General features: G+C 38.9%; 1 protein-coding gene across 2 annotated transcripts in view; it reads left to right on the forward strand.

The window, feature by feature from the left end:
* Window positions 1-13,206, forward strand: part of adcyap1r1b (adenylate cyclase activating polypeptide 1b (pituitary) receptor type I) — a 32,665-nt gene that overhangs the window by 14,848 nt on the left and 4,611 nt on the right. For both annotated transcript variants that reach the window (XM_072388948.1, XM_072388949.1), the window contains exons 3-13: window positions 5,833-5,929; window positions 7,564-7,677; window positions 8,539-8,642; window positions 8,731-8,828; window positions 9,881-10,013; window positions 10,126-10,279; window positions 10,372-10,432; window positions 10,532-10,601; window positions 10,680-10,771; window positions 11,084-11,213; window positions 11,507-11,548. In XM_072388948.1, coding sequence (XP_072245049.1) covers window positions 5,833-5,929; window positions 7,564-7,677; window positions 8,539-8,642; window positions 8,731-8,828; window positions 9,881-10,013; window positions 10,126-10,279; window positions 10,372-10,432; window positions 10,532-10,601; window positions 10,680-10,771; window positions 11,084-11,213; window positions 11,507-11,548 — 1,095 coding nt within the window. The remainder of the gene's footprint in view (window positions 1-5,832; window positions 5,930-7,563; window positions 7,678-8,538; window positions 8,643-8,730; window positions 8,829-9,880; window positions 10,014-10,125; window positions 10,280-10,371; window positions 10,433-10,531; window positions 10,602-10,679; window positions 10,772-11,083; window positions 11,214-11,506; window positions 11,549-13,206) is intronic.

A 13,206-nucleotide genomic window follows, 5' to 3' on the forward strand; every position in this document is an offset into this window, starting at 1 on the left:
ACAGATTTGAGGCCATGGACACCAGTGTTTGTATTTCTTCACACGTTTACACTTGAGAAGTTGAACTGCACAACAGAATTTCTGTTGGACATCTGTTTATTCATTATGGTCCACTTCATCGTGAACAGATGGATACTCCCAACACAGCCCATGTGTCTGCCCCAGTGAGTCATCCTTTATATGTACAGATAAAATGTCAATAAATCAACAGACTCAGCAACAGGTGGAGCCTCTTCTGAATAAATTCAGCAAACAGGGATTGATTTTCACACACTTGTACATTCATTCACTGGAGTAACCACATGGAGTGTCAGCATCAATAATTAATTTAATAATCAGCATGTGACAGGAACGATGGATAAGGATCCTCTCTCATTATTTATTGATTGTTTATTCAACATCATTCCAGCCTGTTAACTGTGTAAGAACTATGCTCTTCCTGGCATCTACTCCATTAAAAGCTCTTAGAAATGTTATTTTATGACTGTATGTGATATTCCAATTCACTCTTTGGTTGTCATTATGGGCAAAGGAAATCAATCCATTTCATGGGAAACACGATATGGACGAATACTAAGAGACTGAGTAAGTGCAAACACGAACAACCACAAACACACAACACCTGTTTTTCTCTTTCCCATTTTGTAGCTCAGCACTTGAATTAGTTAGACATAAATAGTTTCTCTAGGTTAGCTTCATTGTGTCACCATGAGGCTACCCAGCGAGTATTAGACATGATTTCAATGTTTAATCCTGTTGTAACCTTCATGGGTATATCTGGCTCAACTTTACTGCTTTAATCCCAAGCAGTTGTCCTCTACCTATTATTATAGCTATCATGCGATTGTAAGTGAAAAGATGCACAGAAAGAGTCTTTAAATCATGCTAAAATCCCAGAGAGCAGTAACTAGGATTTCCACTTTCTTTTGATTATTTAAATATTTTTACCCACTTAATCGTATAATATTGCATAAAATGTGGTTGGATGAAATGTGATCTACATGCATTTAATGTTTCATATAAACTCTTGTAAATATGGAACTATCTGGTGCTGAGATGGTGCTTCTGAGACTACTAAAGGGACAGTTAATTACATTAATGTGACACAAGGGGTCGCATGGCAAACTTGATCTATTGATATGAGTCTATAGACACAATTCTTACTGTTTCATTGTTATCATTGTTATGCTACTGGGCAGAAAAGTAAGTCCTTAGTGTAACTGCATTTTATTAAGTAGTCACAAATGAGCGGCTGCCTCAGATTTAACAGGTGAAAAAGTGAATATTTGGAGGTTTCAGGGGATGGAGGAGCAGTCCTGAGCACCATTTTTAGCATGAAGTTTCCTTGCACTTTCACTTGCCGTTTTACACATTACAAACTACTTGGTTAAGGTTATGTATTTAAAACAAGGTGGTTAATAATGTATGACGTCATAATATCCTTTTCCTGGATTAATGGCAACCTAATCACTTTAAGGTTGATTATCTAGACTGACCTAAAGCACGGGAAGAGGTGAAAATCATTTAGCAGCTTCAACTATACTGCAGAAAGGATCTTTCCTGGTATCAGCAGTATGAGACTGTGTTGGTGACCTACATGATTGTGTTGTCCAGTAGGTCATGAAAAGTTCTGGTAAGGTGAGGGTCTGGAGTTTGATTCCTGAATATATTAGTTCTACTTATACAGCCGATCCAGGGCCAAAAAGATGTTGAACAAACTTTGTCTTTTGAGCTTAATTTAGCCCAGTTCTTGCCTATATGTCCATGGCCCTTTTATGTATTAACTCAGAGAATAGTTGGCTCTGAGCATCAACCAGTCCGAGAGTTACACTGATTGAGGTTTGCACAGTTTGTGTTCCACAATGTCTTTGTGAAGCAAATTGAAGATTGGACAAAACAATTGGCTTTTTTGAATAAATGGACCTATTCAACTACCCTGTTTCTGAACATTCTGGTAAAATATCAAACTTATTGGTGGAATTTAGACAAAAATAATGATTAACTATTGATTGTCTGCTGCTAAAGGATGCCTTGAGGTGACATTTGTTTCACCTCAAGGCACTTTAATTACAGTCTAATTAATTGTAATACGATTATACGGCAATAAAATCTAATTCATTTAATCAAATTTAAGTCTAATTCATACAAAACGAATTTAGAAAAAGATTTCCTCGCTAACGACATCAACGGGTTGCATCGACACTCCCTTTTAACAGGAAGAAACCTCCATCAGAACCAGAACCAGGAAGGGAGGCCATCTTCCTCGACCAGCTGGGGGCTGAGAGGACAGGAAAGAGGGGACAACAAACACCGTAACACCAGGCCAGAGATACCTGCTGAGAGAGAGAAACACAAGTTAATGACAACAATGATGTCATATGTACATGGAGAGGGAGGAGAGGTGCATCATGGGAGGTCCCCCAGCAGTCTGGGCCTACAGCAGCATAACTATGGGATGTTTCCTGAGCCATCCCTAACTATAAGCTTCATCAGAAAGGAAAGTTTTAAGCCTGATCTTAAAGGTAGAGAGGGTGTCTGCTTCCTGAACCCTGAACTCTCCACAGAGAGAGGCCTGATAACTGAAGGCTCTGCCTCCCATTCTACTTTTAGAAACTCTGGGAACCACAAGGAAACCTGCAGTCTGAGAGCAAAGTGCTCTGTTGGGAAAATATCCAACTGTGAGATCTTTAAGATATGATGGAGCTCGGTCATTAAGAGCTTTATATGTGAGGAGAAGAATCTTAAATTCTATTTTAAATTTAACAGGGAGCCAATGAAGAGAAGCTGATACTGGAGAAACATGATCTCTGCTGTTAGTTCTCATCAGAACTCTGGCTGCAGGGTTTTGGATCAGCTGGAGGCTTTTCAGAGAATCTGTGGGACAGCCCAATAATAAGGAATTACAGTAGTCCAATCTTGAAGTAACAAATGCATAGAGCAGTTTTTCTGCATCACTCTGAGACAGGATGTTCCTGATTTTAACAATATTACGAAGGTGAAAGAAGGCAGTCCTAGAAACCAGTTTTATATGTGCGTCAAAGGACAGATCCTGGTAAAAAATAACTTCAAGGTTACTCACTGTTGTAGTAGAAGCCAAGGAAATACCATCTGGAGTAACTATATATAAACAGTTTCTTCTTGAAGCACTCGGATCCAAAGAAAATGTCAGTTTTGTTCGAATTTTGAGGCAGAAAATTAAGCTATCCAGCTCTTTATTAAAATGCAAATACATTACATTGTTGTACCCCATTACATCATCATGCATCATAATTAGATTGTAAAAGTATAACATACTACCAACAATTCCAATTAGAAATATTCACAATAAATATAATCATTAAAAACGTACCTACAACAGATGATGATTATTGCTTCTTTTTGATTAATTTGTCAAAAAAATGACAAACCGCAGTTAGTTTTCTTTACATGCTGTTTGATTCAATCCTGAAACAGTTAATTACACTCTAAAACTGGTGCTACACTGTATTTAAGTCTTAGAAACTACTACGATCAAATGTAAGTTAAACTGCTTTTTTTTTTTTCCTTTTTTTCCCTTAAAGTTAAACTGCTTTTAGATAAACACATCCCATTAGTCATGTGATCATTTAGCAGTCATTACACAGCTGTACTCACAGCATACACCCATGTTCATGTGGTGTGAAGTTGATCCAGCTGGGTGTGCTCAGTTTGACCTAATTAGATATAGAGAAGTGATCCAGGGTGTAACAGATATGATATAATTATGATGCCTTTAAATAGAACTCTTGATAATGGGAAGTCATAAGCAAGACTCAGGAACATGGAGCTGTCAGAAAATTTCTGTAAAGGAGGTTGTGAATATTAGGGACTGAAGATGATTAACACGACTGCATTTGAAGGCTCCATTAACAAGAGATTACACAGCAGAGAAAAAAAGAAGAACTCCCAGACTAAAAATACGGAATTTTAATAACCCTTCTGCCACCAAATGACCCTTTTCAGTTTTTATGCACTTCATCTCAACATAAGGTCGATGTTCACTGGCAGAGTTCAGCCACAGAGTGAAATCTAAAAAGTCATTTTCATGTCTCATCAGGAAATGAAGTGAAAATTTTAAGTTTATTCCTACAGTTTTATTTCTTTGTTCTACAACAAATTCACTCCTCTACATCAGCTACAGTAATTATGAGATGCATCTATTCATTTTCTTTAGTGCTTTGTCCATTATTATTGATTCGGAGACTAGGTTCCGTCTGCAGACCCTGATAAAAATGAGTGGCTTTAAACTAATATATTTCCAGGTAATTAATTGCTAGTCACTATCTTTGTCTGTCTGGATTCTGGTACTGGATGAGTGGGTTATTATGAGCAGTTCTGCTGAAAATTGGGTTGGTGTGTTCTCAGATTAACCAAAAAACAGAAAAGTTGTACCTAAATAATTAACTCAAAGAGGCTAAAGTGCTTTGGATTGATCTAATTCACCATGGCGGTAGCAGTTTGTGACTAACTGATAAGGATAACCACACAAGTTGCATGTGCACGCAGAATCCAAAGTGATAAACGTGTGCCATCGAGCCTAAACAACAAAAAGACCGCTTGAAATTAAAGATATGATATGAAAATCCAAATGATAGATCATGTAATAGTCCAAACACCACCAACTGAGCCCAGTCTCAGCATGAAAATGTGATAGAGCAATGCATCAGGCTGCAGAAAGACAGTGTAATGGAGAAGAGAAACATATTCTGACTACAGTCTAGTTAGCATCAGTTTCAGGAGTTTAACTACATCATCAAACTGTTTCTCTGTGATAACAGTAACATGTAGGTATCCATGTTGAGTCATTGCTATGCACCTGTAATCATCTAGATATGGTTCAGTTTTCTCTAAACAATCCTGAAAAGGCTGCACTAATAATGTCCCCGCAGTGATCCTTGCAGAAGTTGCATTCTCATTGGTCTAAGAGTGAGGGGAGGCTAGCCTTTGTTGAGCCTGTTGAAGCTGTTGTAACAGGAATTCTCCCTGACAATAGAAAATGAACTGAATTCTGATTTTTTTTAGGCTTTCCTTGGAAAAATCGTCAGTTCTATGATGACACCTGCTGATAAACTGAGTGAAAACACATCATCCAGCAGATATGTACACGTACTTGTTCTCCTCAATGACTCCAAACAATCGCATCTCTATTAATCTGCCAAAACATCTTGCATAAACCAGATTGAAGACTGTTGACGTCAGTGTGTAAATGCCCCCCCTGCTGCTCCCTATAAAGCTGTGACGTGGCGTCTCTCCCTACAGACGCCTGCAGAGAGACACATGATTATGTTCTTGCCAAACATCAACCTCCATTACTGTAGCCTTGCCTCAGTCCCAGCATCAGCAGAGGGGCTGTAATGAAGGCGTCTCTGGATGTGACCCTAATATCTGCAGTTGGGGCTTTCATTGTGATCTCTGGCTCTAAATGTACTGATGTTCCTGTGCAGCAGCACAGGTTTAAACAGTTCTGTGTGTGTCTGTTCACTGCTCTTAACAGATGGGAGCAACTTCTGGCAAGGTCCGTGGCATGGTGATAAAAAGTGCTCGTCTGAAAGCCTTTGCTGCTTTGTTTTCACCAGAATAACACCCCTCCTCTGGGTCAGTTGGCATGGGGAGGGTGCCAGCAGCTCAGCAATGTTTTATTTAATTGGTTGAGGGTTTAAAACAGATCTCAGAGCTGCAGCCTCTCCCACACTGTGGTGTGAACCACATACAGAAGCTAATGAGGCAGTCTATTCTACTTTATCTTTGAGTCCTTCCTCAGTGCTCTCCATCTACTTGACTGTTTTTTTTTTCGCTCTTCTTTGTGTTTTCCAGGCTTCAAACCAGCAAGTTCCCTCTAATTGCGTGATCAAGAGAGAACAGGAGAAATGTATGGAGATGATGGCCTTGGAGTATGCCAGCCCTGAATTTGGTAGGTTATTGTAAGTCTTTAATCTCTTGCCTTCATGATTACCGCTTTTTTTAATTTAGGTTGTAACGTTTTTTGACGTTTTATCTTTTTCTGATTAAGATAAAAAAACATTGTCAGGGTTGTCTTTCTAATGAGCAGCAGATACTTTTACAAACTGTGTTTGTCTCTGACCTGCTTCACTGCTGCAAAGAGATCATTAGACAGACTTCAGTTTTCTTCTGAGCTCAATCTGCTGCAAAAAAACTAGTGTTGACAGAAAGAATTTAGCAAACGAGATTAAGAATTACGATTCTCTCTTTGCCTCTATGTTCACAGAGATGGAGACACTAATGAGGCTTTAGTTGTCAGTGTCTTGTGATGAAAATTAAAGTTGAAAAGTGAGTGACAAGCATCTCCTCTGCAGATCAGATGATGGATGAGCAATACATTTTGTTTTGAGAAAAAAAAAAAATCCTCATTTGGGTTAATTAGAAACTGTGCTTGAATAGGTATTTAGATTTTAATCTGGTTAGGTTTTGGCTTTAGAAACTACTTTTTTTTATTTTAGGCATTAAAGACTAATTTATTGGGATTTGAAAATCTTCTGCACATTACAAATGCACTGTTAGGTTAGTCGGTGATGACTCCAGACACAGACAGAAGTGCACACAATGACAGTACACCTCCAAATAAAATCATTTGTCCGTGTCCTTTTCATGATTCATCAGATGCACAGCAAGTGTACCCAAGTTTTGTGATCATTATTATCACAATGTTAATTCCAACTACACCAAAACCACAAATTAGAAAGGAGGGAGCAGAAATGGATGTTGCTTTGCTATTTGTTCTTCTAATTTGTATGGTAAAAAGTGAATGGCTGTTGCCAATTGAACAGCGTAAAGTCCTGTCCAGTAGTTTCTCAGCACAGCTCAGAAGTAACTGTCCTGAGACAGGTACTTATTCCTCCTCCTTTTCTCTGTTGCTATCTGCTTACTGTCCTCTTTGAAGGACAGTTTACCACTTGGACCATTTCCTTAAAATGAGCCTGATTGTTCTGTCATTATCTAGAGGTTTTATCCCAAGGGTGGAAAAAAAGTATAAAACTAAAACACAGAAATAGTCTTGTGTGGAAGAAAAACCGAGGTAGAACTACACCTGAGGGTCATTAGTTAAGTGGAAACAGATGAGCCAATTAGCAACAGGGAACAGGTGAGAAAAGTAGCTGTGGAGCACTGGTGGATGCAAATGTTTCACAGAAAGAACTGATCAAAATAAGCACATGATTGAAACCAAAGATAAACAAAAATAAATGACTGTGAGCCATTTCTGCCACCCAATCACCAAATCCCGATCAAAATCAGACTCAATCAATGTAACACCACATAAAATCTGTCTGCTGTTAACCACCATCATCATATGTGTTAGACTTGGTAGGAAATGTGTGATTCAGCTGCAAAAATCATTAAAGTAGATCAACACATTATTACACATAAAGGCTTCCAGTTCTTTTTAAAAAAAAAATCTCTTTATGTTCTTATCAGAGCTGCACAAAATGTCAGTGGGTACCACATGAGGAGTGTGAGTTTGCTGTACCAACGACCATATGGCTTTTTAAATGGAAAAACACAGTGTTTGTGTTCCTGTCGTGTCCTCAGACTGCCCGTGGTTCTGGGACAATCTGACGTGTTGGCAGCCAGCGAAGATCGGCGACGTGATGGAGGTCAACTGTCCCGAACTCTTCTATCAGTTTATGAGTGAGGAAGACTACGGTCAGTTTGTGAAAACTCCTCATACACGGTCTCATGCACTCATAAAAGCTCAGGTTATGTGTTCTGCTAATTCATGTCTTATAGATTTATCGATGTCCTCACAAATACACATGGAGACATTCACAGTGTTGCCTCAGAATAATCTGTTCTCCACAGACAAATCGGTGTATTGTCTCTTTGGGTTATTTCCAGTTGCAAACGACAGAAAAAGCTCTTAATGTTTGCCTTTTGTCATCAGACTGGAGGCTTGAAGAAAAAAAAAGCAACTAGAATGTTTTAATGTTGATGAACGAGAATAGAATAGTTTTTCAAAGCCAAAAAACAATTTATGTGACATAAAGAATATTTCGATTTGATAACATGTTCAGAAAAAGAACACATTTTTAATTAAATAAGCAGAATGTGTTTGTCGGATGAATAATCCTATAGATGGCATTTGTTGAGATTTGGCGCTATAGAAATGAAACTGAACTGAACTGAATGGATCAGTTAACAAAGGATCAAGCATCTTTAAACTCTCGCAGACAGACAGGAAAAAGATGATTCTGACAACCTGAAAGCTACTGAAGAGCAAACCACAGGGAAAACAAGTATACTGACAGGATAACTATTTATGATATTATGTAGCAGTAAATCCGCTTCATATTTACATTAAAAAAGATCCTTAGATTCTTTATTTGTATGCTCAGATATCTGAGGCAGTAATAAAACAAAGTGCAGACTTTCAGCTAAACATTTAGTAGTAGATAAAAACTTCAGATGCTGGTTAACTAATTAGTTACAAAGACTTCTTTACTTCCTGTTTTCACTTGAGATATGACTCTGTTTGCTGCAATAACATGAAGTGTTGTGTGTCCACAGAACTGGGGAAGGTGAGCCGAAACTGCACAGAGTTTGGCTGGTCTGAGACCTTCCCCTACTACATCGATGCCTGCAAGTACGAGGAAGGAAACGGCACCCACCCGGTGAGTTTACCACCTCCACAGCTGTCTGCAGCTGCATCACAGAGCATCATTTCACATTCTCTTCACTTACTTTGTGCTTCCATTTCAGGACACGTATTACGTGTCGGTGAAGGCTCTGTACACCGTGGGCTACAGCACTTCTTTGGTGTCTCTCACCACTGCCATGGTCATCCTGTGCAGATTCAGGTGAGGTTTTTGGGGTGATGGAGATTCAACAGACTGGAACACATAAAAAAGCAGCAAAGTACTAACCTGAACAAATAGAAATAGGTTGAATATTGTCTCAAAGCAGCCACAACATTAAAACCACCGACAGGTAAAGAACCAGGAATGGCGGCCGTCTGCCTCGAGCTGCTGGTGTTTGAGAGGACAGAAAAGAAGGGCAACAAGCACCATAACACCCGGCCAGGGATACCTGCTGAGAAAGAGAAACACAACATAATGACAACAATAATGTCATATGTACGTGGAGAGTAAAGAGAGCAGAGTATATGCAAACTGTAAATCAATCCCAGATGTTTCTTGAAAGACACCATGTGGGTCTGGGAGTGCATGAAGCTCTGGTGGGGTGAGCATGAAGTAAATGCCATCATCAGAAGGTGCACGATGGCCACAAACTCTCCAATTTGTTGTGGCCACATGGTCTATGTCCCTTGTGCGCCTGCACAGTGTTCCTCTTTCTGTAGATGTCAATCTAATGGAATGCGGCCCCCCATGTGGGATAGTTTTTAGGCTGTATCATCTCTGATAGTCTTTCTTATTTCAAGCTCTCCCATTTACAACAAATATTTGATGACTCCTGTGAGGAGGGAATAAAATTATGCTTTTTTTTGTTTTTATGTTTAGGAAACAAGTCTCTGCAGTCTCTGCAGATATACGCAGACATGTGACTTTTAACACACTTAATTATATGAATGAACATTTTATGTGACAACATCTATTTTATGATTTGTGGGAAGTTATTTTACAGCCTTGTAATGCAATGATTTTACAAATTAAAATAACTGATTTAATTGGTGTGGTCTCATTTTGAGTGTTGCTTCAGTGCTTATGGTCGTGTTTTGGAGTTTGAAGCTCCTGCTTCTAAAAATCTGGCCTCTACATATTGATAGTAAATCAAATTGAATCACAGCACAGGTGGTGGAAGTGTTTATTGGTATAAGCATCTTCAGCTAATACTTCTGTTATCTAATTGATAGCAGAATATTTAGCGTGTGCATGTCTTTGTTTCCACACAGGAAGCTGCACTGTACCAGGAACTTCATCCACATGAATCTATTTGTGTCGTTCATTTTGAGAGCTATTTCTGTCTTCATCAAAGACGGCGTGCTGTACGCTGAGGAGGACAGCGATCACTGCTTTGTACACACTGTGAGTAGCAGACACATGGCTGCAGAAAAGCGGCCCGTTCTCTGTTAGTGATGCTCAATGGCGTCGAAACTCGCTTTTTGTGATGAATTTCTTCTTTTGTGTCCTCGTTAAGCTGGAGTGTCGAGCAGTGATGATATTTTTCCATTACTGCGTCTTGTCCAACTACTTCTGGCTCTTCATTGAGGGTCTGTATCTCTTCACTTTACTGGTGGAAACCTTCTTCCCTGAAAAGAGATACTTCTACTGGTACATCATCATTGGCTGGGGTGAGACTTCAAACACATCACAGTCTAGTCAATCCATGGATACCCAGACTGAGTGCCGTTTTTTTTACATCACCATCTGTGTGTTACAACAGGAACGCCGACGGTGTGCGTGACCATCTGGGCAGTGCTGAGGCTGCAGTTTGATGACATAGGGTTCGTAATGAAAAAGTGATGAATGACAAGCTGAGTGTCATGTCGAGGTTTGTCTGTTCGTCTGCTGAATGTTGGGTTTTAATCTCGCTGCTCTCTCAGGTGTTGGGACATGAACGACATTGCTGCCATCTGGTGGGTGATAAAGGGACCTGTGCTGGCTTCGATTATGGTGAGAAACCTGGAGAAAAAACTGATTTGTTCAAAAGATCATTTATTGATTATTATTACATGACATTCGTGTCTGCAGGTCAACTTTGTGCTCTTCATTGGCATCATCGTCATCCTGGTCCAGAAGTTACAGTCCCCAGATATCGGTGGAAATGAATCCAGTATTTACCTGTAAGTACTTGCCTTACTCAAAATCTGTATGTCGAAAATAAACATCAACAGTCCAACATACTTTGATTTCTTGTAGTTTGCTTGTGTGCACTTTAGATAAAACATCAGAAATAATTCTGTGTTTATTTGAATATTGTTCTTTCCTTAATTAATTCTCACTATAACTAAGTAGATTTACTCAAGTACTGTCCTTAAGTACAAATATAATGTCCATGTACTTAACAGCTGAGTAAACATAAGATCATGGACAGCTTATCCTATCTGTGCGCGTCTATAAAAAGGATTCCCACCTGTGTTTGTGTTTTTTTGCAGGAGGCTTGCCCGTTCCACTCTGCTGCTGATTCCTCTTTTCGGGATTCACTACACTGTGTTCGCCTTTTCTCCTGAGAACGTCAGCAAGAAAGAGCGCCTGGTGTTTGAGCTCGGCCTCGGATCGTTCCAGGTGACAGCTCCTATATAAGTGCTTCAATCTGCCAAATAACTACTTGAAAAAAATTCACATTTTCACTAAGAACCGCACATGAAACATTTGATCCAACACAAGAACTCATTTACATGCCTTTTTGTCTGTAAATTAAGTAACATATTGAACAACATAGTACCGTTTCCGGCAGTTTCCTCTTTATTGAACACTAAAACGAATAGTTAAAATGATTACGGTTTACCAAACAGTTGTGTTTATAGAAGATATGACAGTGTTTAAGTCTCACGTTTGAACCCTTTGTGTCTCTTCAGGGCTTTGTGGTGGCCGTTCTCTACTGCTTCCTGAATGGAGAGGTAAATCTCACTTTAAACAATCAACACATTTTACGCACTATGTAACAAAACACACCAGAATTTAGTGAACACACATGAGAGCTGAGGTTTGAAGTGGACAGAAACCTTATTTTTTGGTTTACAGTAACAAGTAAAGTGTGAATTTCTTTGTTTTGTGATTGTTGTAAGAAGAACACAAAAGTTATTTTTTTAAAAGAAAAACTTCTCGTAGGAGTCACTCTTCATCTTACATTTAGTCCAATTTGTTTACATGTAAAACAAGTTATTTACTGATAAAAACTAAGAACTGTATTATGATGAAATTGAACAGCATCAACAGCATTGAAGCTAACAATTCATGACATTAAAAGTGTTAATAATAATTAATAGGCAAAAGTTTGTTAATAGGCAAAAATATCTCCAGTATCGATTATCTCCTGTATTTGTAGTACACCAGGTGTACATCTAAATTTAAATGTACTACTTTTAATTATTCGAGCAAAATGAATAAACAAACAAAAGATTGCTTTAAGATATGATGATGAAATATGTTGCATATACTGTTGAGTAAATATTGTCTATTCAGTCCTATTTTCAATACTTTTATACAGATAAACTAATTCAGTGCTTATGCATTTCATGGTTCCAGTGTCTTCTTCAGCAGTCGTGATTATATAATGTTATGTCAACATGAGAAGTTAACAGCTGTTAATGCTTTGAAAGATGAAACGAACATTAGCCCGAGAGAGATGCTGTAAAAAGACATTCAGGAATCATGACACATTGGAGGCAGCTCATGTTTACATGTTCTAATTGTGGAAACATTTCATTATGTTTATTACATCAGAAATCAGCAGATTTTAGTTTCATGTAGTTTAGGGTTGTCACTTTTCATGAAAAAGTTCAAGCTGAAATTACTTGGAAATAAACTCGCAGCTCTCAGGATGGATTTAAACGTTGGGGTGTTAATGTTGCATCTCTGCATATAGATATTTCCATTTTGTTGATGATGGCCTTTACACAAGTCTCTGATAAGCCTGCTGAAACTGACTGTCCTGAACAGCAGGCGGTCAGACTGCATGCGCCACCTGATACTGACTCATTTAAATGTGCCTATGCTGCCTCGCTTTGGTGGTAAGCCAGCAGGAGAGTCCTCAGATTTTTACCTGAGTAAGATAGCTGTTTTGAACTGTTTGATACATGTAAAATCCAAATTGCTTCCAAACACTTCTTATCAGATTATTTGTTTTTGTGATTCAGCTATAACGATAGCTTTGCTCTCTAGATTCCTTCAGTCCATAGCAACAGAACAAACACAACAGCAGTTTATTTTACTGAGCGGTCATCAGATCATGCATTAGGTCAAGTTGAAACTACAGCGCCCTCTGCTGGATCCCAAAGCAAACCACTTCTAACGGTCTGCATCTGTCTGTGCAGCATTTGGTCCGAAGCACTTACAGGCTGTAACTTTTAATCAGAACGGGTTATTGACGTCCAGAGTTTCCCGATATTCGATTGGATGTTCGAACTTTGAGGAAAAAGTGACAGCCCAAGTTTAGATGTGAAAGCTTGTTCAGATAATGTATTGTATGAGTCACAGAGAGCGGGCCTAACGTGCAGGACAGTCAGATATAGAGACTGAGGGACATCAAGTTTACCTCTTTCCAGCGAGGTCCATT

The sequence above is a fragment of the Leuresthes tenuis genome, unplaced genomic scaffold (genome assembly GCF_036924035.1).
Source record: "Leuresthes tenuis unplaced genomic scaffold, fLeuTen1.0.hap1 SCAF_7, whole genome shotgun sequence".
Taxonomy (NCBI): domain Eukaryota; kingdom Metazoa; phylum Chordata; class Actinopteri; order Atheriniformes; family Atherinopsidae; genus Leuresthes; species Leuresthes tenuis.